The sequence below is a fragment of the Terrapene carolina genome, unplaced genomic scaffold, assembly GCF_002925995.2.
Source record: "Terrapene carolina triunguis isolate 2854851 unplaced genomic scaffold, T_m_triunguis-2.0 Scaffold926, whole genome shotgun sequence".
NCBI classification, from domain to species: Eukaryota; Metazoa; Chordata; order Testudines; family Emydidae; genus Terrapene; species Terrapene triunguis.
In genome coordinates this window covers 6567802-6592644 of record NW_020665277.1, presented here as the reverse complement: position 1 = coordinate 6592644, position 24843 = coordinate 6567802, and the positions used below count along the sequence as shown (strand labels likewise).

Sequence of the window (24843 nt, the reverse complement as noted above, 5' to 3'; positions counted from 1 at the left end):
GCAGAGGGTCTCCACAGCTGCCCCTGCCCACAGGCACCGCCCCTGCAGCTTCTACTGACCGCAGTTCCCACCAATGGGAGCTGCAGAGTCGGCGCTCGGGCAGCACGTGGAGGTGTTTCCCCACCCCACCCCCCCGGGGTGTACCAGCCGCTTCCAGGAGCAGCATGGAGCCAGGACAGGCAGGGAACCCGCCTTTACCCCGTTGGACTTTTAGTGACTAAAATCTCCTGGTTTGGCTTCAGTCGCCTCCAGGAGATAGAGCCTGATTCCGGGAGACTCGGGCGAAACCGGGAGGGTTTGCAACCCTAGCCAGGAGGAAGCTCATGGCACAGTGCTGCACCAGAGAGCACGGCACCAGTTTGGGCACACCGGCTTTTTTCCATACAGCTGAAGAGTCGTGGAGGAAGGGGGAGGTCCTTGCAGCAAGTCTCAGTGGCCTGGGGACTCTCTCACTCCCCTGCTAGGAGACACAGATGAGCAGTTCAGGCAAGATTTCCACATGCTCATCCCTATTCTGCCAACGCTTTTAAGCATCTTCTATTCCTCCTAGTGGCTTTTTTTCTGTTAAAGGCAGATCAGACTAAGCCTTGGCAGCCATCCATTTCAGAACCTTCATTTATCAGCGGGCTCCCACCTGTTCCCTTCCTCCCCGGTGCACCTGCTCCCATCCCCTCGGGCAGAGCCACCCGGCTCAGGACTTTGGGTGGCAGCACTGTGGAGATGTACTCACCACAAAGCTGTGATGGTTTGTCGTGTTCTCTCCCAAGGCCCGAAGCAGCTGGTCAATAGCGGAGTATGGCAGCCACACCATTGGTGCTATAGCAGACAACGGACGCTAAAGGGAAGAGTAGCCATTAGTACTAACTACAGCACTAAGCACTTATCTAGCACTTTTAATCCATAGACCACAATTATCCCCATTGTACAGATGGGGAAGCCGAGGAACAGGGGAAAAGTGACTTGCCTATGGTCACCCAACAGGCCAGTGGCAGAGCCAGTAGCAGAACCCACGTCTGCAGAGCTCTAGCCACTGGGTCACACTGCCTCTCCTTTAAACTGGTTTATGGTCACTGCAGAGATGCTTAGCAGTGTTACGGGCAAGGAGGAAGTCACAAGGCAGCCAGATGTTGGCTTCGGAGGAGCTAGGAACCCAGTGATGTTCCCCAGGAGGCACGTTGTGTCACATTAACCCAGTCAGGAAGGTGCCATGGGTTAGTTCTTTGAAGAGCCTCACCCTCCTTCCAGGAGTGTTACACAGAACCAGGATCAGTAACAGCACAGACGAACTGCCCCACCAACACACGCTTGAGCAGCACAGCGGAATGGGCTGGGCAGGGCTCCTCCGCATGGGCCTCACTCATGCTTCGGCCAGCAGCTCCACTACTGCCATGGGCACCTGCTGGGGTGGGCAATGGGGCCGCCACTTGCCCTTCATCCAGCTCTGTATATAGGGAGGCGCTGCCCTAGAGGCCCAGCCAGAAGGGCTCTGCAGTGTGTAGCTGGGAGCCCCTCTTTGCAGGCAGGGCACTCTGGAGGAGCTGCCCTGAACCTTGGCTCTGAGCTGGCTGCCACCAGCTGTTAAGGCAGTGGGGAATGGTCGCAGGAGCGGGACCGGGGGGGGGTGTTTCAGCCCTCGCCTACCTCAATCCCAAAGTGCTCGTGGCCCTTCCCCAGTAAGGCGTCCACGTACTCCAACACCAAGTCCACGGCTTCCTCCAGGAGGGCGTAATTCAAGTAGAGGCGAAGGAGCTCAGCAGCATCCACCTTCTGCGAGCAAACAGCGTTAGTGATAGCCTGGGCCTAGGCTGTGAGGGGCATAGGGGTCACTCATGCCCTAGCAGCCACTGCCCAGAGCCCGGGTCCGGAGCCTCGGGACCAGCCACACACAGTCCCTGGGTCCAAGTCCCTTTCCACCCCTGATCCGGAGGAGCCTCTGGTCCTGGCGTGGCTGTTCCAAGCTATGTGGTCCCTGGGGAGGTTCCAGCGGCCAGGGGTTCCCGGCGTGCTAAGTGGTCTGATCACACACCTGCAGCCAGGGCTCCCCAGGCTCTGCTGCCTGAGCCACTCAAAGCCGCCAGACGGGCTGGGGATCTGCCCTCAGCACGGGGCAGGGTTTCACCTAAACCAGAGTAATCACACTCAGGGTTACATTTCCCACGGCACCAGCCTCTCACAGGTACGCACAGGGCCACACAACAGCCTGGGATTTGCTCTGACCGAAGAACAAAAGCTACCTTCCTCGTTCCTGCCCCTGCGTTCTTCGCCCAGGCTCCCCCCAAAAGCACCTGGTTCTATTGTTACTCCCCTTTTTAACAGCCCTTGGGATCTTGCACCTGCTGGCTCTTGCCTCTCCAGGCTTCTGAATCTTCCTGCAATCACGCCCCCCCAAGCAGCCCCCTTTCCGGCTCACTTGCCTCCCAGTGAAACCTTCCCAATACACTCACCCCACAAGCACCCTGCCCTAGTACAGCCCCACCCTCTGGTGCCCCCTAATATCTCCTAGCCCTTAGAATACACCCAATTTACAAGCACGGATAGTGGCTCATTCTCAGTTACACAACTTGCCTTACAACCTCACTGGATGAGCCAGGATAGAAAGAAGCGCTGTTCCTCTCCATTATACCCTGCTGGGTAAGGAACGACCACATGGGTCTGTTACTCAGACTGTATATGGCACACACGGGAACGAAGTTATGTCTGCCACGGAAAGCTTCTCTGGTTCCTGAGTGTACAGTTTCAGAAGTTTCTTTGCATTTCCCTTCCAAAGGACCAAACATTTAGATGAAGCTACAGTGGCTTCACTAGAGCGGGCCGAGTATAAGATTTCTGCAGAGACTACGGCTGCTTTTTGAAAAGGGGTTAGCCACACTTCCAAGTTGACTAGAGTTATCTCCCCAGGAGCCAGAGAAATCCAAGTTTCCGAAAGTGACACTGCAACCGCTACAGAAGGTTAAAGCCAGTCAGTCCCTTGGCAACCCTTTTCACTCCCTCAAATATCTTCCTTTTGGGTTGAAATTCAAACCAAAGAAACAAACAAGTCTCCTTAGCTGAGTTCATACTAAGAATGAGTAATGGTTCCCCAATCAGCTGGACCATTTTAAACTTCAACCGATCTGAACTGATTTGGTGCACAAGGTAGCAGCAGCACAGGTAGCACCACCAGTGGCGAAGGTTGCCCAACACTTCCCATTGTCAGGCCCTGCTTTCAGTTGCTTATCACTTGGTCTAACTATTCGTGCTGACGTTTCCCGTGCTGAATGTTACTGGAAAGTTTCATTTCTCAGAACAAGAGCAGCAACACCACACTTTTTTGCCCCATGATAAAAAATTCCTCCAACTCTTTTACAGATAAGTTCTAGCACCCCCGTGATTTGGACCAGGAGCTTGAAATTTGCCGGAAGGGGGGGGACCCGGACGGACGGATACTGTGGTGTCATGGATATGCCTTTTGCTCTCCCATGAACATCTGCCCAAATCCTCAGAAAGTCTCAGTTTGCACCTGGTCAGTAGAAGCTTGTTTGAATAGTTTAGCTGTTAAACTATTTAAAGATTCCATTTGCACTGAGCATGCTCCATCCCAGGGCTGTTTGCCGTTCCGTGCAATTGCTAGTCCAGGCAACCAGGCGCTGTGGCACTGTCTCTGCTGTCACAGTGCTCTCCCTGCTGGTGCCTAGGCTCCCAGTGAAGGGGAGAAGGAGGAAGCTACCCATCTAGAATGTAGAGGTGAGAAGATCTGGAGAGAAGAGGCACGAGACTGGGACAAGGACAGCTGTGAAACTCACTGGCAAGATGTGGATCTCATCCCCCTTTAGTGTCTGGCCCACACAAAGGATGACAACCTACTACTGCTACTAGGACAGCATGATCCAACATGATGGAATAGCTGAATTTTCAGTTTGCTTTTACAAAACTTAGAAAACTACGTAAAAATTATGTTAAAAGAATAGTAAAACTGCAAAACAGAGCATGTGAGAGTTTCCAGGGGCCTGAGCAAACTTAATTCGGCCTCCTTGTAATTACAGTATCACATACTATTTTCCTCACAGCCCCCGCCTCATTCAGTGCACCCTCCACCCCTGAAGAGCCCCTACCCTCTCCAGGAGACCCCTGGCCCCCCAACATGCTGTCCCCCCTTGAAAGAACCCTCAAGAGCCACTGACCATGCATCCTCTTCACTTCAACCCCATACAAGAGTCCTCGTATCCACACGCTCCCCCAATCCCAGCAACCACCTAAGTTCCTTATCCAGAAGCCCCATCCTCACCCCACACAGCAGCCTCCCCTCCCCCCGCTGACCTCCTGCCCTTCCACACCCCCAAACACAGCAGCCTCCTCAACAGGGAAAGTTACTCCTCCCAGACCCTAACTTCTGATGCCTCCCCACACCCTCTGCAGCCTGGCGAAACCCAAGATGTAGCCAAGTTGCCCTGTTCACCTGGCTTTGTAGCAGCTAAGAAAGTTGCCTGTTTCCCAGGCTGGGGAAGGGGAAGTCTAGTTTGGAGATCAGACTCTTTGGCCCTTGAAATTATTTTAGTTTGGTTTGGCTTCTGAACTACAATGGGTGCACGATAAACTGCATGAGCACAAAATTCCTGACCAGCAGATGTACTGGAAGCAATCACACAGCCACACAATTGTCTCTCCCCCTTCTCCTTCCTTCGACGTAGACACAGAAACATTTACCTTGTAACTGTTGATAAGCCAGTTGGGCAGCGGCACCCCATGAGAGAGGAGCTTGTTGATTACACAGTGATGATACAGATGGTTCTGGGATTTGTATCTGTCCAGGTAGGAAGATAACAGCCGCCAGGCTTCATCTGTTGCACTAGAAGACAGGATAGAGTACATCATTTTCTACTTCTGCGCTTAGACTGCAATGGGGTAGCTTGAGCATTACCAGCTGTGCGTTAGTCCCCAATAGATACATGGAAAACAGCAATCACAGAGACCTGGAGCTGAAAGGGGGCAGCCAATTGGAGATGAGCTTGTAGCAAGATTTAGAAGTAAGAAAGGAAATGCAATGTTGTCAAGTACCAGCAGTCCTAGTGCTGGTTTTACGTGAGGTGTGACCAGGCCAACAGCATGTGCTTAATGCCTGCATTTAAAACAGTGCATTTACAAGTACACCTCTACCCCGATATAACTCTGTCCTCAGGAGCCAAAAAATCTTACCACATTATAGGTGAAACCGCATCATATCAAACTTGCTTTGATCCGCCAGAGCGCACGGCCCCGCCCCCCGGAGCGCTGCTTTACCGCGTTATATCCGAATTCATGTTATATTGGGTTGTGTTATATCGGGGTAGAGGTGTACACCTGAGTGAGGTATAGAGGAAAGGCAAACACACGCTTTGCTGCTGCTTGTGTGTGGCTGGAGCCTTGGGGCGTGTTTGGATTACACTGCCCGAGTGCCGTCCTCTTCCCCAAAAGCTTCGATGCTACAGGGTTCCCACTGAAGCAGCTGCAATCCTGGGATTTTTATGAACCCAAGAATCTTGGTTTTGGTAAGAGATTTTTACCACAAGAAGCTGCAGCAACGTCTACCTTTGAAGAGCAGCCCTGAACAGTCTCTTCCAGGAAGAACAAGCACCCTTACCTGGACTCCTTGGTGGTAATGACAGAGGAGAGCTGGTTTGCCGCTAGCCAATCCCAGGCCTCTGCCTGAGCCGCTTCCCCGCCGAACTGCAGTTTGATGCATCTGGAACACACAACATCCAGCATCATACACTGTACACAAAGCTGGGGTCCCCATGCCCTCCCCTCCCACAGCTACACCATGAAACTGTTCAGTCAGGTTGGTCCTCCCCGATGCAGTTATACTCCCAGCAGTTCCTGGCTTAGCTGGTATAACAGGAGATGCAGTGGTAACCACTTGGTTGAAGTTAAACTCTTCAGACAGGTCAATTTAAAAAAACATAATCACACCCTAGCTCCTAAGTGACAAGAGCCCCTCAATAACCAACCTGACCCAAACAAACGTGACCTGTTCTGCAGGCACTAGGAAAAGCCAGGACACTAAGCATGGGAGTGTAGTCTGCATGTGCCAATGAGCAGGAATGGCCTCAAGCACTCCTAGCACGGCCCCCTTGTGATTCCAATACACCCCTGTGGAATCACAGCATTTGCCGGTGTGAAAAGAAACGCGGCAGAAGTACTCCAGGTGTATTCCAGTATCTCTCTCTCTAACGTAAGGGAAGCCAGCCTCACATGTGCTCCAGCAGACACAGTTTGAGAACAGCTGAGCTACAGTGAGGAAAGCCTCTTTGCACTCAGTGAACATCAATGCTGTCAGCCCCAGAGCCCAGACACCCCGTGTCAGAGCCACGACGCCAGGAAGGATTTAAAACACTCCTGTTTTGATGTTTTCTGATTTTTAGATCTTAGGGGGCAGCCCCTCACTCCTGATGTGTGTTGAAGATCATTTTAGGTTGAAAATTCAAGCTTAGATGCACACACAAGTGTGGGACTCCCCCACAGCGGCTTGAGGAGGTGGCTCTTAGCCCTCCCCACTCCAGGAGTGAGGAGAGGGTATCACTAACCATCTCCTTCCCTTTTGCTGATCCCTGCCCTCCTCAGTTAAACCCAGCTGTTTCCAAGAGCACAACTAACACACACCTAAAATTCGCAGGCTTCTGAGACAGCTGAGAGTTGACAGGCCAGGTCATAATTCCACAAAGCTTATGCAATACAAGTTCTTCAGCATTTGTGTTATACAACCTTAAAAGAATGATAACGTGTCACATACTTGAAAGCCAGTCCCTCAAAGACAGGTGTCAGGGGGAGTTTGAAGGTCTGGCAGAGCGAGACAGCTGTGTCAAAGAGGCCAGCCTGAACCAAGAGGGTGACCATTTCCTCTGGCGAAGAGCTTCCTGCGCAAACAGAACACCCAGTCAGCGCATGCCGCAAACTGACCATTCACACATACCTTCTTAAAATGCAACACTGCAGCATGGAACAACGCCTTACTGAGGGATTCACTGGGAAAGCTACACTGGGGTAATACCTTAGAAGTCAGGAAATTCTCCGCAAGGCAACATTAGACTGTGCAAAGTGGCAGGGTTATAAACAGGGTAAATAAAAAAGTGTTAGGAGACTCTGGGAATTACAGAAAAACAAGTCTGACTTCGGTGCCAGGTAAACTGCCTGAAACAGTAACTCAAAGACTAGGAAAGTTTGATGACTCTTTACCCTCATTCTCTTAAATTGCTGGACTTTATATATATTTAAAAAAAAAAAAAAAAAACCAGCCCGCGGCAGAGTGCAAGCATAGAAAGAAAGCCTCAGCCTAAATGATTAAAGTTTGGCAAAATTATAACGGATCAAAACAGATTATAACCAAAAAGTGTTCAGCCAGTTTACCCATAGGCGTCGTTCGGCTGTAAACCAAAACCCTGCTTGCCTCTTGGTAGCAGGGAAGAAGATCGATGGGGATATTCTTACTCTTAGGTGGTGTTTGTACTATGCTGACAGCCATCAATATTACAGGCTAACGAGTGATCCTGCCTCGGAGGTGGAACACAGCAGTGTTCAACAGCACAAAGAAACACAAGTGTATTGGTTCTGGACAGGCAGTGAAAAATACTGTATCCAATTAAAACTGCAGGAGACGTTAAGGAGGCAGAAGGTAATTACTTGAGCTGGAATTTATCTAGGAGAAGAGCCACCAACTCTTGAGAGATTTAACCTCCCCCTACCCCCAATTTGCCTAGACTTCTGAATGACAACAGCAAAGAAAGTGACTAACAGCAGCAATGCCCCAGACATTTTGCAGGTGCATTGGTTAAAGAATAGACTGAAGAGATGCTCACGATTCATACTTCTTGTAGCAGCCTAGAAGGGACCACTGTGATCATCTAGTCTGACCTCCTAACACAGGTCAGAGAACTGCCCCCAAACAATCCTTAGAAAAACATCCAGCCTTGACTTAAAAATGGTCAGTGATGGAGACTCCACCGTGACCCTTGGTAAATTGTTTCAATGGTTAATTACTCTCATTGTTAAAAACATAAGTCTTATTTCCAGTCTGCATTTGTCTAACTTCAAGTCTTTGGATTGTGTTAGACATTTCTCTGCTAGATTGAAGAGCTCATGATTACCTATCTGTTCCCAGTGCAGGTACTTATAGACTGTGATCAAGTCACCCCCTAACCTTCACTTTGTTAAGCTAACTAGATTGAGCTCTTTGGGTAAGTCTATACTGCAATTAGACACCCATGGCTGGCCCGTGCCAGCTGACTCAGGCTTGTGGGGCTCAGGCCATGGAGCTGTTTAATTGCGGTGTAGATGTTGGGGCCTGGGCTGCACCTAGGGTTGCCAACTTTGATTGGACATATTCCTGGAGGTTTCATCAGATGACAATCTGAGGGGGGAGGGATAGCTCAGTGGTTTGAGCATTGGCCTGCTAAACCCAGGATTGCGAGTTCAATCCTTGAGGGGGCCACTTAGGGATCTGGGGCAAAATCAGTACTTGGTCCTGCTAGTGAAGGCAGGGGGCTGGACTTGATGACCTTTCAAGGTCCCTTCCAGTTCTAGGAGATAAATAAATTAATGGAGATATCCTATTTATTTAATTAAAGATTAATCTTTAATTCCTGGAGACTCCAGGACAATCCTGGAGGGTTGGCAACCCTAGCTGCAGCCCAGGCTTTGGCAGTCTGCAAGGCGGGAGGGTCCCAGAATTCCAGCTTCAGCCTGAGCCCAAACACCACAAGTAAACAGCCCCTTAAGCCTGAGCTCTGCGAGCCCAAGTCAGCAGTGGGTTTTTAATTGCAGTGTAGACATACCCTTTGAGTCTCTCACTATAAAGCAAATTTTCTAATCCTGTAACCATTCTCCTGACTCTTCTCTGAACCCTCTCCCATTTACAAACACCCCTGGTAGGTTTCCCATTCCAGTACAGCCAGGTCCATCCCTGGTTCGCTTGTGAGATCTGACGAGATCACAAGACAACGTGGCTGCAGGTGCAAAACAGTTTCACATCACCCCTCCGTACGTACGAACTACGCCCCGACTCTCTAAAAGCAGCTCGGAGCTGCTGTTCCGAGCCCTGTGGGCCAACATCCCACCCCTACCTGCAACAGCCGCTGTCGATGGGTCATGCTGCGCAAGAGTTAGTCGGATGTGAGCCAACATGCACTCCTTCTCCAAATCCTCCAGCTCCAAGATTTCTATCTGGCGTGCTGCTGTACAGAACAGATGTTTATTTAGAGAAGCCCAGTGCAGGCCAGATGCTGCTTTACAGACAACGGGGATGGGAAAGGCCCTGCTTTACAGAGCTTATGGTCTAAACAGTCAATAGATAGAGGAAGATTGAGATGCAACCTACCAGTGACTGAAGAGAGCATTTAGGATATATGTCTACACCATAATCTGGTGGGGTGATTACAGCGCGCGTAGACAGCTCTGATCTAGCACGAGACTCGATTATCTAGTTAAATCAAAACTCTTTCGGGTATATTGATATGCGCTGCAATCACTCCTCAGGACCGCAGTGCAGGCCTACCCTAAGTTAACACTTCCACAAAAGGATTACTAGCCTTTCGGGGACTTCGTAAAACCCATTTTTTAAGGAAGGACTTGCAGGAGAGTGTGGCGGCATGGCAGACGAGGCCAGAAAGGGAGTTCCAACCTCAGAGCACCCTAGGAAAGAAGCTGCAGCATCTGCAATTACGTATAAAACAAACCAAGTTTAAAACACCCTCGGCCGTGGTGACTAATGGAACCCTCTATCCCATCAAGATGTGCATATTAGGTACTTGAGTAGCCGCCTGACCTTTGCCTGTAGCCTTTGCCCTACCTCCCCCAGTGCTCACATCATGGCTGAAGTACATTGCAGGATATTCAGGGCAGGGGCCACGTCTTCTATGGTTGGATGGCACCTAGCGCACACTGCAGCACTCAATGAACATGCAAGTTACACACGTGCTCAGTCAGTGAAGCTAAGGGTGAAGAAGCCTTGGGGAATGGCCCATCCTGGCTTTCTGAAGGCTGCAGAAAAACTGATCTTCTGGAGATGCCATGTGCTGTGCTCTCCCTTAATCAAGGATGTATCTGGGGCACATGATAAAGCAGATCTGGACTCGCCAGAACACTCATGCTCTCCTTTTAGCCGGCAACAACTAGAATTTGCTCTCAATGTTTTAAATAAGTGAAGGACTTTTAGATTATAGGTCTTCAAAATGGGTCCTCTGGACATTATGCAGATGGGCTAGCATGCTTATGTGTCCCTCTTATCAACCTATGGAGTCATATTACAGCAAACAGTTGAAGAACAGAATTCACTTTGACTGACTTCTCCTTGCTAGTTTTTAACTCCTATGCAGCATTCAGACAGATCCAGTTAAGAACATTACAAATGCCAGACTCTGGTTAACAGAACAGGTAATTTTTATTATTATTCCTGTCTTTTGAAATGTTAAAGAAACTAGACACGGTGCCCCAGGCAGACCTTTTGTGGTGCCCATTTCCCACTAAATCACATGCCTTCAGAAAATATTTAGATACCGAAATGAAGATAAATACACATGCAAGACAAAGCAGGGGTCAGAGTTAAGTTTGTTGTGATGAAATATGCCCTTCCCTGAACTTGCTAGGAATATGTTTGTTATGCAGACAGTGTAATACAAGAGGAAAGGCCATTGTTGTCATAACTCTGATGTTTTTGTATTTTTTACAAATCAGTCTGCTGGAATTTTAAGAATGCGAATATCAAGGCCATGGGGGTGGGGTGTGTGTGTGGGTTAGAGCAAGGCAGCACACTTTTCGAATGCTACTTCAAGTGGTACAGAGGCTGTGGAAGGAGTAGAGCCCTCTCCCAGGTTACTAGCAAGTGGCACAACTTTTGAGTCAAAAACAAAGAGTCCTGGAATACAAGAATTATGGGAGGCGCCAGTGACTTACTTGGGACAGCTGTACACTCCCCATCATGGCTTCTCTTTGGGGATGCTCCTGGGCGTTCATACTGCCAGGAAGAAAAACATTTAGTTGAAGTTGGATTTCAAACGGTAGGCTGCTTTCCATTCCCCATCTAGTGCTCCATCTCAGACGCTGTCACACTGGGAGAGCTGTAGGGCTATACAGCAATTCCAAAGGCTACAGGGGGGGGAGGGAGAGCTCAGTAGTTTGAGCATTGGCCTGCTAAACCCAGGGTTGTGAGTTCAATCCTTGAGGGGGCCATTTAGGGATCTGGGGCAAAAATCTGTCTGGGGATTGGTCCTGCTTTGAGCAGGGGGTTGGACTAGATGACCTCCTGAGGTCCCTTCCAACCCTGATATTCTATGATTCTATCTGTATGCAGCTAAAACAAGCACAGTGCACCCTGAATGGGACTGGGAGGTGAACTTCAAGGCAGTTACCATGGCTACAGGGCTCTGACAATTACAGCATTTGCAGGTTACACGATGGCTTCCCGTTCTAAACCAGATTTTACACACTAAACATGCTCAAAAAGTTCTCGTTTGGGGCTACAATGCTGCCTCTTTGGTCTCAGCCAGAAATGGATTTCTCTTTTTCCCCCACCCTCAAGTACAAAGAAAATCCATCCATCTGCATGTGTTATAAGGCTGGGGGGGGGGGGGGGGGGGGGGGGGGAGGATGCATAAATATATTTTGTACTTTTTGCTTCCCGGACAGCTGACCAAAAAAAGCAACTGGGTTGTGTCTAGGTCTCAGCCATGAACAGTCAGTCAAGATGGAGAAAACTGGGAAAGTTCAGAGATTTCAAGTTTTCGGCTGAACGTGGTTAGCAAGTATCTGAACATTTTAACCATCTGGAAGTAGTTCTCCTTGCCCCTTGCGCAACATGGGCCTTGTCTAGACAAACGGGTTTGCTGGCATAGCCGTTTGTTAGAACTATACCAGCCAAAGAGCTCTTCTGCCAGTACAGCTTAGCCCAGTTCCCCAAATGGAATCATCAGTACTGGTGTGAGGACTCTCTTGCCTGCAGAACTGTCTCCACACTGGGGCTTTGACAGCAGAGCTACGTTGGTCAGCTTGCAATTCTCTCACACCCCACACTGACATAGCTATATGCCGATCAATTTTTCTAGCGTAGACCACGCCATAGTGATGTTATGAAACACAAAAGTTGCCAGCTTAATCCCTGCTGAGTATGATCAAAAGGGGGCTGAGAGAGCAGGCTAGATCCCCCCCACTCAGTCGGAGCCCTGGCTCAATGGCTGGTGCTGGCTCCTTCCTCCAGTCTCCCAATACACAGGGTCAGTCCTGTTGGAGGACAGCAGCAATAGTAGGCATTTGAGATTGGCAGCCACCAGCCTGTAATGCCTATGGCTAAGGCCCTACCAAATTCAGGTTCATTTTGGTCAATTTCATGGCCAGAGGGATTTTTAATTCATCAATTTCACGTTTTCAGATGTTTACATCTGAAATTTCATGGTGTTGTAACCTTGAGGTCCCAACAAAAAGGTACCCGGGGTGGGCCTCCCCCCCCACCCGCCCCACCCGAGGAGCCATGCAGGGGAAGGACAAGTCCTGTCCCGCCCCAGCCTGGCCAGGACTTGCAGCTAGGAGCCCCAGCTGGGGCACTCCCAGCAGAACGGGGGATATCGGATTTCATGGGGAAGGGCTTATTTCATGGTTCGTGACACGTTTTTCACGGCCATGAAATTGGTAGGGTCTAACCTATGGCCAACTGCACATACTCTATGGTAGCAGGAATGGTAGGTGAACCCCATTGGTGACATCAGAACGGCCTTACAGTGGAAGCACCTTCACAACGAGCGGGGTCGCTACTAAAAAAACAGGCCCATAGCCAACACTTGGACAGACAGTTTTAAAATAAGCCGAAGGTTCAAGATTTCATACCACTGCTCCGGAAGCCGGCTGCACTATCCATGCGTATTCTGGGCGGATGAGCCGTAAGCAGTTAATGGCAGCAAGATAGCAGTTCCCTTGTTTCTGAAGCCCACGGAGCGTCCGCACCTCCCTGCCCAGGCGCATGCCATATTCAAACATCACCGTCCCAGCTGGGGAAGAAGATGCGAACGTTTCAGCACACAGCAGAATTATCTTTCCATTGGACTGAGTCCTCTGGGGATTTGCTGGCTATATACAGGAGGCACTGGCTAGGCCAGAGAGACGGGCAACAGTGCTACACCTAAGAGAGCCCATGGCATCTGGACTGATAAACAGCATACATCATGGAGAGAACCACACGACAGACTGTGCATGGACACAAGATCTACTAGTACAGCTATACCAGGCAAGGAGAGCCCAGTGCCGAGATACAAGGGACTAGCGATGTCCGGGCGCCTTACCCTTGCGATAGTTGTGACGGTAGATGTGGAAAGCATAGAGCAGCTCATAGTAATTGTGAGCCATCAGGTCCACGGCACGAGCTCGAGACTCGATTATCCCCACAACCTAAGACACGGGAGACACGGGAGTTTTTCAGCCGCCTTCCACGATACAGTTCTCCCCCCCCGGCCCACGGCCGGTGAATTACCTCATTATGGAGGTTCACATAGGGGAACTCCACCAGGTCCTGCAGCTGGGAGCGCTCGCACAGAACCACCACCAGCTGGCGCAAACAGTCCAGCTGCCTAGGAAGAGACAAAGGCAAAGCTATTCTAATGAACTTGGATAGGCAGGCAGGCAAGATGCACATCTGCCAGCAGAGTTCACAAGCCATGAGAGGTTCAGACTTATGATGGGGGGTGAGGACTCCCCATCCCATTTAGACCCCAGGAGGAAGGCCTGCGTTTGGCTTCAGGCCAAGCTTTTGGGAGGCGAAAGGAGGTGGCGGTGGAGAAATTTGCAGGCGGCTTGGCTGGAAGCAGGGAACCTGGACAGGGGAGCTGTTCTCTTCAAGCGTCTTAAGGAACAGAGTTCCTCCTTCCTTCCTCGCCAGGTGGTGAGCGATTCAGGCCGAACCTCCGCACTACCGAGTCCCATACATACACTCCCCGCCCGGGCTTATGAATCTGATTGGGGTGAGAAAGCCTCTCACTGACTGGCTGGCCAGTCTCTGCCCCTCGTGGTCCTGTGTTCTTCTCCTGCCAGGAAGGGGCTTCTCGGACAACAGACAGTCTGTTAGGACCTATTTAATGTGGGCTTAGGGGGGGTGGGGGGTGTTCTCAAACTATTTTTGCTGGGAACCCCTTTAAAAATATTTCAGACTGTGATGACCACCACCCCCGCAATACCATGCCACCCAGTTCTGAAGGCAACACCATCGTCAGCAACAGGGCAGAAGTAAGGGTGGTAATACCATACCATGCAACCCTTACTTCTGCGCAGCTGATGGTGGGGGCTCTGCCTTCAGAGCTGGGTGCCCAGCCAGCAGCTGCTGCTCTCCAGCCTCCCAGCTCTGAAGGCAGCAGCACAGAAGTAAGGGTGGCAATACCACGACCCCCCTACAATAGGCTTGCGGCCCCCAGTTTGAGAAACACTGGCTTATAGCATACCCAGGAATAAACTGGGTCTTGGCTTTCAGGGTGAGAAGGAGCTGTGGCACCCAGGCAGACCCTCGGGTTAACCACAGCCAGGGTACACAGTTTTAAACACTACAGTCCGTCTACACTAAGTGCGAGGTGGGGTTTAACCATGTTAGGCAACCTGTTCACATGATTTAACTAACACCTTACTCACTCAGTGCAGACAATGCCTGTGCTCGGGAACCCCCGGGACCCCAGGACGTGACAGCCTGCAGCTGGGCAACGAGCCCCAGGAGAGCGGGGGCATTTCCTGCTGCAGGGGCTCTCCAAGGGCTCTATGAAAAGCTGCTAGCTCCTGCACGCTTGCCCAGGGGCAGCGTCCGCTCCGTGACACTTGTTGCTGCCGACCTGGCCATCATCTTACTGGGTACAAGCAGTACCTAAAAAGCAGCTGGATGGATGAATTGGGGCTATGGTTTCACTGGGTTATACAGACAGGCCTGGCTCCATAAAGCCCGTATTCAGGATTCACAGTCTGCTTCCCATCTAGCTCAGTGCCATGGTGAAAGGATCCACGTTTGAATCCGACAGGCATGAAGCATCCCAATCAGTTTCTTACACGGCACTGAACTAAGCGCAAATATCACATCGGAGGGATGGTAATGTTCTGTACTGACAGCTTTCCGAACGGGCGAACGGTTGTGAAACAGATGCTAAGTGCAGCCCACAGCTCAAACAGCAGAGCAGCAGAGTTGAAGGACACAAGGATGTTACCTGCTGGAATCTGGATTCTGGGTTAAGGCCTCATACGCTTGGCTATTGTGCCCTAAATCCAAGTGATGTTTGAAAATGCACGTCCTCAAAGTAGCCTAGAACACCAGAGAGCGTAACTCAGTTCAGTCAATATTATCTGTACCAATTAAGATAAATTCTTGGTGCCAGCAATAGCTGCTGCATGGAAAAAACCCAATGTCTCAGCACGAAAGAATTAATGCCTACCTGGCTTCTCCAGTCGTCAGCTGCTTCTGTGATTGCTAGCGTTGCTAACTGGATGACCAGTTCAGGTAAACCAATAATGTCCAGCAATCGCAGGACCTAGAGAGAAGACAGACTCTGGTTTGGGATGTAGTGGTGTCTAAGAACATGGAGAATTTTGTTTTCTATACCACGAGAAAGTTATTTCCACGCTCACTGAATTCAGAAACAGCCAAAAAGATTTTGCCGATGTTTGCAAAAAACACTTTCGTTTTCCAGCAGATGCCAAGAATTTCAAACCCAAAGAGGGATACTTTGGTACGTTATAAACAGGGCAGGGGATCGAATCGTGTGTTTCACGGCTAGGGACTTTTCTGCAGAATCCAACCCACAGAACTGTGATCCACGACTAAAACTTCTCTCTCTCTCTCGATGTTTATAAGCCTTTATGGTTGCAACGTCAACACAGCTAGCCATTTGAGGGCTGAGGATTCTAAAAGAAATGTAGCTAACACACTCATCCATCAATCCTGAGCTCCTGCTTACACCTCTCCAGGTGCCAAAAGCACCAACTGTCCCCTACTCAGCTGCCACAACCTCCAACCTCCCTCCCACCCCCACGGAGAACTTATTTGTTCTGTAGTAGCACCCAGAAGCCTGAGTCATGGAACAGGCCCCGCAAGGCACTGTACAGACAGAACAAAGTCTCTGACCCGCAACCACAATCTAAGTAGCTACCACAATGCAGTTAGGCACTCTCAACAGAATTCACAGATTAAGGCCAGAGACTCTCACCTAGTGATTCCTGCATTAAGTCCACAACTGTTTGAGCTAGAGTACATCTTTTAGAAAGATGCTTGACAAAAGACATCAAGTGAGAGAATCTATCACATCCCTAGGCCAGTTACTCCAAGAGTTAATCACCCTCATTGTTAAACACTGGCACCTTATCCCTAGTCTGCATTTATCTGGGTTTAGTTTCCACCCAATGGCTCCCATCCTGCTTCTGTCTGATCGATTAGAGCCCTCTGCCAGCAGAAGTCTCTTCCCCACATAGATCAGTCTCCGAGAACCAAATCACCTCCTAGCCTTTTCTCGGATAATCTAAATAGACCGAGATTCTGAAGTCTCCCTATAAGGCAGTTTCTCCAGACCGCAAACCATTCTTGCAGTTTACTGAAAGTTGAGGGGCAGACTAATAAATTGCATTTAATATGAGACACACACTACAAGAGATACTGTGCTGACTTCTTCACTTCCAGGTTTTAGCCAATATCAATCCCCATTTTGTATTTACCTAGCAGCAACCAGAGATGTAGCTTACTTTTATTTTGGCTTGTGATTTTCTCTGTGCTGAGAGGGAGGTGTATTCCTGGTTCTCTTTTTGTAACTTTAAAGTTTTGCCCAGAGGGAAATCCTCTGTGTTTTGAATCTGATTGCCCTGTGAGATTATCTTCCATTCTAATTTTACAGAGGTGCTGCTTTTACCTTTTTTCTTTCTGATAAAGTTCTGTTGTTTTTTTTAAGAATCTGACTGGTTTTTTTAGTGTCCTTAAAAAACCCAAGGTTGGTCTGTGCTCATCTTGTTTATTCTCAAGCCTCCCCAGGAAAGGGGATGTAAGGCTTGGGGAGATATTAGGGGGGAGATAGGGCTCCAAGTGGCCCTCCCTAAATGTTTGTTTAAATCACTTGGTGGTAGCAGCGTTTACCTAATCCAAGGTACAAGGAAAAATTTGTGCCTTGTGGAAGTTTTAACCTAAGCTGGTAGAAATAAGCTTAGAGGGTCTTTCATGCGGGTCCCCACATCTGTACCCTAAAGTTCAGAGTGGGGAGGGAACCCTGACATGGTGGCAGCGGTGGGAAGGCCTGCATGAAGTATGAAGACTGGCTGCCTTGGCAGCATCTGCAACTAAACTTTCATAGCAAGCACCTAGTTGCTGTACTATCATGGCAGCAATACCTTGTCATAATACTGCAGGCGCGGGGTGGAAGCCATCTCGCCGTCCTCGGCTCGGATCAGCCTGTCCAAGAACTCCTCTTTTCCAACTTCAGATGCAGCCTGACAGAAACAGTCCAGAGCCTGGACAAAAATAAAGTTGCTAAATACTCTCTTTCTCAGGCAACTGACTCAATCCAGAATACAGGTGAACAGGACAGCTTGGTTCTGCGACAGGCTACGCAGGGTCACCACGGGCCAGTCCATTGAGCCCTTGCTAGCTATGTGTTTCCATAGGGGTCTCAAAGCCTCCCAGGTATTTAAAAACAATTTTCCCTTGTCCCTTCCCCGTCTGAAGGAGGAATAGCTCATCTCGGTTTGTACACTTGTGTATATGAGTGAGTGGGTGTGAGAAAATCCAAGGGAAAGCTACGCTAAAGAAATGAGTTTTGCATTTCTTTCTGAGCAACACATCTTCTAGCCCCAGGAACAGAATGTAACCAGCGGTCAGGTAAGTGGGACAGTGCAGATCCACACAGCCACCACTGAACCCCGCACATGAAGCAATGCTCCACTCTGGGAAGCAGGTGAAGCTGTTTTGTACCTTGTGTCCCTCGCCCATAACAAGGTAACATCTTCCCATCAAGAAGCGACAGGAACCCACGTTCACGTGACACCAGGGCTGCAGCAGGCGAATGTATTCCTAAGAGACAAAGGGCATCCTCTGATCAGAGACACAAAAGCTTTAACATTCCCTTAACACTGATTACGAACCAACACGCCCCTGTATTCAGGCAAGATAGTCCCAGTTTTACCAGAGAAACAAACGGAGGATTTCAGCTTTGGATTCCTGCAATGCTACTTCAGTGGCATGCTGTAACTATAGTACTAAGATTAACGCAGGGCACCAGGGTGACTCCATGTTCTGCTGATCCTATCTCCAGATGTCATTCGCAAACAAGGACTCTTAATGGCAAGTGTGAGGTGTGTTATCAGCAGTGTCTAGCGACAACTCTAGTTAACGGCACCTACATGTTTCTGTTCCAAAGGGCCTTTTTCAGGTGCTTGTAACAGTCACACACCTTTTGGACAGATCTTCCGGGTTAGGAATCTCGACGGGAAAAATCCATGTGAACAAAAGTGGTTCAGCTGCTTTCAGCACAAAGGTGGTGGGGGAAACTCCCACACACACTTGCCATCAGTAAATGACCTAATCTGAACAGCTCCAGCTTCTCAGTGGGAGGTGACAGGAATTGGAAATTTAGCATTTGAACATGCCCTGCATCAGATGGGTGCCTCTGGAGCGTGGGATGAAAAGCCATTTTGATTTGGCTGAGTTAAAAAGGGTCAACAAATATTTGATGCAAGCTCATTCCTAATAAGGGTTTAACAATCTCCCTCCGCCCCACCAGTACCATGTATGTCTATAGAACAACCCCGTCACATTCACTGTGCAGAAGGGCTTAGAATGAGGTATCTGGCACACAGCATACAGGTGGGTCAGAAGGAGCCCTACTTCAGTGCACACGGACACATGGCCAGCAGTCTAGCACAGTATTCCCTACCCTTTTCGGGCTGGCAAGCCTTTCAGGCACAAATTTTCGCATTACATTTATTATAAAAAAAGAATAAAAAAAAGTATCCGTGATAGTGACAGGTCTATGTAATGTAATGTATTGGTGTGCATGTTTCAAGAAGTCAGCAGAGGACATTTGACCTTGAGGGGTCAGGGTGTGCGGCGAGTGAGGGAACCAGATAGTCTTTGCTTTAGATTGGTATGTAAAGGCTCATGTCCTTCCCCCCACAGCTTGCTTTGTGGGACCCCTGGGGCTCACGACCCACCAGCTTAGAAACACTCCTTTAGCAAACAGTGCCAGCTCTCGCTCTCTTTTCTGTTTCCCCTTTTCACAAGACAAGATTACATTTTAAAACTGTGCTGAAAGAACATATGTTTGAGGCAAAGGTAAGACGGTGCTGGGAAACTTCGCTCTAAACCCTTGTGCATAAGCATCGAAAGATTGTAGCTACATAGTCACCTGTGTTCTACCTACCTATGGTACTTATCCTGCCCCCACTATTCTAGTATCCGACTGTCCCACATCGAATGTGTTCATCCCGTTCCAGATGGGAACAGAGACAAAGACATACTAAGGGACTTGAACCTACATCTCCCGAGTCCAAACTAGCCCCCTAACCACTAAGCCATCCTTCCTGTCTACATGTTGGTCCCACCCTTCCCTCATTCAGTAGTGGGGTCAAGGAATCTCTTATTTTGGGTAACAGTCTATTTGTGATCGCCAGGATGTAAATCTGGAGTAAATTCGAGGTTGCTCCAAATTTACATCCATATAAACCAAGGTTACATGTAGGCCTTCGGGGGAATGGAGCAGAAGGTTGCAGGGGGTGAGGAACAGTCCACTTTTAAACAGTGGATAAAAATAAACGTTGTACATCTTCCTGCTGCCCTTTCTGGGACATGAATAAGGCAGCAGCCCTGCAGGAAAAGAATGCGTGATCATGCAATCAAAGACCGTACCATAACACAAACACAAGGAGGCAGAAATCAGGTGGCATAAACAACCTTGCCATTTCCTGAACTGAATACTTTGCAATTCTGACATTCTTTTAGACAGTTTGAATATATGGGGTTTTGTACATAAACTGCAGCAGACCGATCCCTGCCCCAGGTGCAATCCATTTTGTGCACACACTGCAACACGCTGATCCCCGTCCCCAGAAGTAATCCATTTCGGGGACAAAGAGCCTGTTTAAGTCCTAATAAAATGTACAAGAGAAAATGTGTGGCATGAATAATTCAGTAGTGACTGGCCTCCAAGCTCACTACACTAACATTTTCCATCAGTGTGCGGTGAAAGAAACATGCTGTTTTTCAGTGTAGGAGAGTAAAAAAATTCAGAGTTATAGCACCAAACGCAATAACTGGGGGAAAAAATCCCTTTGGCTAAAGAGCATGAAGTTATAGTTCAGAAAGTAATTCTGAGAACTGAGTAATGCACAGAAACACACCTGGAAATAGTAGCTTGTATTGAAAACAATTTCTCATTCACATTGCTACCAACCCACTGAGAGAAGCAGGTGGTGGAAAGTTTGTTTATCTGACATATTCTGGATGCTGTGTTTGGCTAACGGGTGTGTTCAGTACATCGCTCGCTGACTGAAATTGCAGTTCTCCAAATGGGCTCACAGAAGTAGTCTATGGGCAGGTCCACACTGGGGCGGGGGATCGATATAGGAAACGCAACTTCAGCTACGAGAATAGCGTAGCTGAAGTCGACGTTTCCTATATCGAACTAAATTTACTTACTTCGGGTCCACGCGGCGCAGGCAGGCTCCCCCGTCGACAGCGCTTGCTCCTCTCGGCGAGCAGGAGTTCCGCAGTCGACGGGGGAGCGCTTCTGGGATCGATCTATCGCGTCCAGATGAGACGCGATAAATCGATCCCAGAGGATCGATCTCTACCCGCCGAATTGGGCGGGTAGTGTGGACCAGCCCTATGTCTGCTCTTGAAGTTAACCTGTTTACATTGTTGTAATAGCTCACAGGTGTCAGGGGGTTCAGATTCCTGAGTTTTAGTCACACCGCCCCATAGTCACTTTATCAAGCTCTAGAAAAGGGAAAATGCTACACACCTACAGCATCTCACCTGAGAACGGGACCTGAGACGCAGAACTCCCCACCAACAAACTGCACAGATAAAGCTTAAGGCCTCCTTTCTGGGCTTTGCTGAAAATAACTAGAGTACTAAACTTCTGTGCAGATCAATTTCAAATACTTCCTGCACAGTCTGTGCTGTATAATCAATTTATTATCAGAGGGGTAGCCGGTTAGCCTGGATCTGTAAAAAGTGACAGAGTGTCCTGTGGCACCTTATACACTAACAGACGTATTGGAGCATAAGGTGCCACAAGACTCTTTGTCAATCAATTTATTGACATTTATCAAGGAGCTACTCCCAAATGATATTATATTCTTAACTTCTGGCTATTTTAGGATTAGCATTTATAGTGGCGGAAGAATGTGGAAGATGTTTAATTTTTTTAAATATTATATGTTCCACCTGTTTGATTGTTACTGTGGTTCCCCCATGGTTACCAGGTGTTAATTCCAGCAGGAGCAGACAAAAATTTTTCAGAGCCTTCCAAGTACTTCTACTTAAAAGAACAATGCGGGTATCAATCCCTTTGACGTTTACTTCTGTGGCTGGTCCTAGAGGGGACATCCCAGCCAGGATTTCATCCCAGGGCAGGTGAAGGCAAGAAGCCTGTAAGCTGAAAGGGGTGAAAGGTGCTAGCCCTGAACTGTGACAGTGTAATCTTCAGATGCAAGAGGGGCTGAGAGAACATCCATGAGAAACCATCCTTAATATACTTTCATATTAGGTTGTCTCAACCCCCACTAAGACTGTCAGGTTTTCTTACCCTATCTGGTTACAAAGAGGCTCCATGATATGCAAGCCAGTTTCTGGTCTCCAGCTGTTCTCTCCCCCCACTGGCTCTTTGCTGGTTGCAAGAGTAAACGGATCAGACACGCTGTTAAAGAGACAAAACCATTTGCCATGTGTCGAGCGGGCTTACCTGTAGCTGGGTGTACTGACAACTGCCCATCAAACATTCTGGGAAGAGGAAGCCAGGATTACTGGGCCATCTGAATATTAGATAAGGAACAGAGCAATTCCTCCATTGTCAGGGAAGAGCTTCAAGAACAAGGCTTGAAATGTGTGAGCTTCTGATGCTCAGCGCTCACACAAGTCGTTCTGTAACAGGGTTTTCCCATCTTAGACAAAACGGGTAGTCCAGCTAAGTCCACCACCTCAGAGAACACCACTACACCCCCATCATGCATCTAAGCCAAATGTTTCAAACCTGGGGGCCTAAAGTTAAGGGTTTAGAACCCACGTGTGAGCACTGAAAAGGTGGTCTGATTTTGAGAAGTTCTGAACACTCACAAATCCTACTGAAGTGAACTGGAATCAGGTCACTCTTACTTAGGGAGCTAAATACGGATTCAGGAGCCCAGGGTTGACAGCTTTGGCCTCATTAATTGTGAGACATTCCACATGCTCTCCAGGGAGACGTGTGCCTATTTCCAGCTTCCGGGTGCTGAGCTACGTTCAGTTAGAGACACACCTTCACTCTGGCTTAATAATTCAAGGATACAAGAGTGGCAGGAGATCAGCGGCAACTGCAGTGATCAGATGAGGCCAGTTCAAACTAGTTTCACTCAGAGAGGTATTAGGCTGGGAGAAGAGGTGAGATATTATGTGTTTTCTGGCCACTTCCTGAAAAAATAATTCCACGATTGTCTGAGGGCTGGACACTAAAAGACAAATGAAAGAAGGGTTGACAAGCTAAATACACACAGCTTAGTAGACATACCATATATACTCGTTCATTAGCCCCTTCGTTTATAAGCCGACCCCCCCTAGATGGTTAGGTAAAAATAGCAAAAACTGTATGACCCTTTCATAAGCTGACCCTATATTTCAGGGGTTGGCAAACTGGCTCCCAGCCATCAGGGTAAGCAGCTGGCGGGTAGGGATGTTTTGTTTACTTGGAGCGTCTGCAGGCATGGAGCCCCTCAGCTCCCATTGTCTGGGAATGGCCAACCGCGGCCACAGGGAACTGAGGGGCTCCGTGCCTGCAGACGCTCCAAGTAAACAAAACAACAATGTATTAGATATTCAATTAAATGATTCCATAGAGTTTAAAATCATCAGATTTTGGTGTAGACCCATTTATAAGCCAACTCCCGCTCTTTGATGTGACACTTTTTTACCAAAAATATTCGGTTTATGAACGAGTATATACGGTAATCTCTTCCTAGCCAAATCTGTATACTGTGCTCATCACAAGGAGTCCACAGGCTACTTATACACCCAGCGTTTAATACTCTAACACAGTGGTTCTCAACCAGTGGTACGTGTAACTCTGGGGGTACACAAAGGTCTTCCAGGGGTACATCAACTCATCTTGATATTTGCTTAGTTTTACCACAGGCTACACAAAAGCACTAGCGAAGTCAGTACAAACTAAAATTTCATACAGACAATGACTTTGTCTATATACTATACACTGACATGTAAGTACAGTAACTCCTCACTTAACGTTGTAGTTATGTTCCTGAAAAATGCGACTTTATGCAAAATGATGTTAAGTGAATCCAATTTCCCCATAAGAATGAATGTAAATGGGGGGGGGGGGGTTAGGTTTCAGGGAAATTTTTTTCGCCAGACAAAAGACATTATATACACAGTATAAGTTTTAAACAATTTTAAACAAACAGTTTAATATTGTACACAGCAATGAATGATTATAAAGCTTGGTTGAGGTGGTGGAGTAAGAGGGTGGGATATTTCTCAGGGAATGCCTTGCTGCTAAATGATGAACTAGCACTCGGCTGAGCCCTCAAGGGTTAATACGCTGTTAATGTAGCCTCACACTCTACAAGGCAGCATCGACTGAGGGAGGAAACACAATAGATGCAGGAAGGCAGTGGCTGCAAACACTTCCCTGCAAACACTGAACAGGACGATGAGCCCACGCTCTCCAGCTGGAGCACACCACTCCCTCCTCGTGACAGCACATGCACAGCTGCACAGGTGCTGACTTTCCAAAGTGCTGGGGGGTGCGTGCATGAGTGAGAGAGAGAGACGTGCATTGCCCCTTTAAGTACGTGGACACAACTTCAAGTACATTGCCCTTTTAAGCAGAGCAGCCAGGAAGCAACAGCTTCCTGCAAGCTCTCCCCCCCTTCTGTCCCCACCCTGTGACTGTCCCTTCCTCCACTTTGTGGAGAGAGGGTACGGAGCGGGGGGGGGGGGCAGGAACAGGGGGACATCCTGACATCAGCACCCCTCTCCCCCACAACCCCAGCAAGCAGGAAGCTCCCGGGAGCAGCTCCAAGGCAGAGGGCAGGTCAGGAGCAGCATGGCAGTGGCGGGAGGGCCACCTGAACTGCTGCTGAGCCACATACCTTACAGGGAATTATGGGGAGCTGGTTCTAATCCCCACAAGGAAGGGCTGCTCATCCAGAGAGACATCGCACAACTTTAAACAAGCATGTTCCCTAACTGATCAGCAACGAAACAACGTTAACCAGGACAACGTTAAGTGAGGAGTTACTGTACAATTTTTATATTCCAATCAATTTATTTTATAATTATATGGTAAAAATAAGAAAGTGAGTAATTTGTCAGTAATAGTGTGGCTGTGACACGTCTAATGGACAGTGTTGCTAATACAGAGTTGTGCTGTCTGCAAAATGAGGTTATTCAAGCACAGTGTTTCCGTGTTATGCATCTTCCGCTAGATTAGAGGCTAGTCCACAAAGGGTAACAGCCTACTCCTGCTGCTAGTTATTGTAGTTAACCATGTGGCTTGAGTGGCAGTGGTAGAATGGTTGAACTCTGCTGATAAGCAGAAGGGGCTTTACAGACTCACAAACCATTTCTCATTTTTAAAAAACGTAGGAAATTACATACAAAAAACTACATTAAAAAAAAGAGTTTTTAAAAAAGTG

The 24843-nt window shown here is 48.5% G+C and overlaps 1 protein-coding gene across 2 annotated transcripts in view; it reads right to left on the bottom strand.

The window, feature by feature from the left end:
- NUP160 (nucleoporin 160) overlaps window positions 1–24843 on the bottom strand; it is a 54811-nt gene that overhangs the window by 2101 nt on the left and 27867 nt on the right. Inside the window, exons 20-35 of one of the 2 annotated variants that reach the window (XM_026661016.1) lie at window positions 22482–22641; window positions 21900–21969; window positions 17909–18007; window positions 17329–17448; window positions 15393–15488; window positions 15168–15262; window positions 13463–13559; window positions 13275–13380; window positions 12823–12983; window positions 10900–10960; window positions 9072–9182; window positions 6746–6869; window positions 5597–5698; window positions 4684–4825; window positions 1642–1767; window positions 731–835 (exon numbers count right to left, since the gene is read on the bottom strand). In XM_026661016.1, coding sequence (XP_026516801.1) covers window positions 731–835; window positions 1642–1767; window positions 4684–4825; window positions 5597–5698; window positions 6746–6869; window positions 9072–9182; window positions 10900–10960; window positions 12823–12983; window positions 13275–13380; window positions 13463–13559; window positions 15168–15262; window positions 15393–15488; window positions 17329–17448; window positions 17909–18007; window positions 21900–21969; window positions 22482–22641 — 1775 coding nt within the window. The remainder of the gene's footprint in view (window positions 1–730; window positions 836–1641; window positions 1768–4683; window positions 4826–5596; window positions 5699–6745; window positions 6870–9071; window positions 9183–10899; window positions 10961–12822; window positions 12984–13274; window positions 13381–13462; window positions 13560–15167; window positions 15263–15392; window positions 15489–17328; window positions 17449–17908; window positions 18008–21899; window positions 21970–22481; window positions 22642–24843) is intronic. The other variant, XM_026661017.1, reaches the window with a different exon arrangement.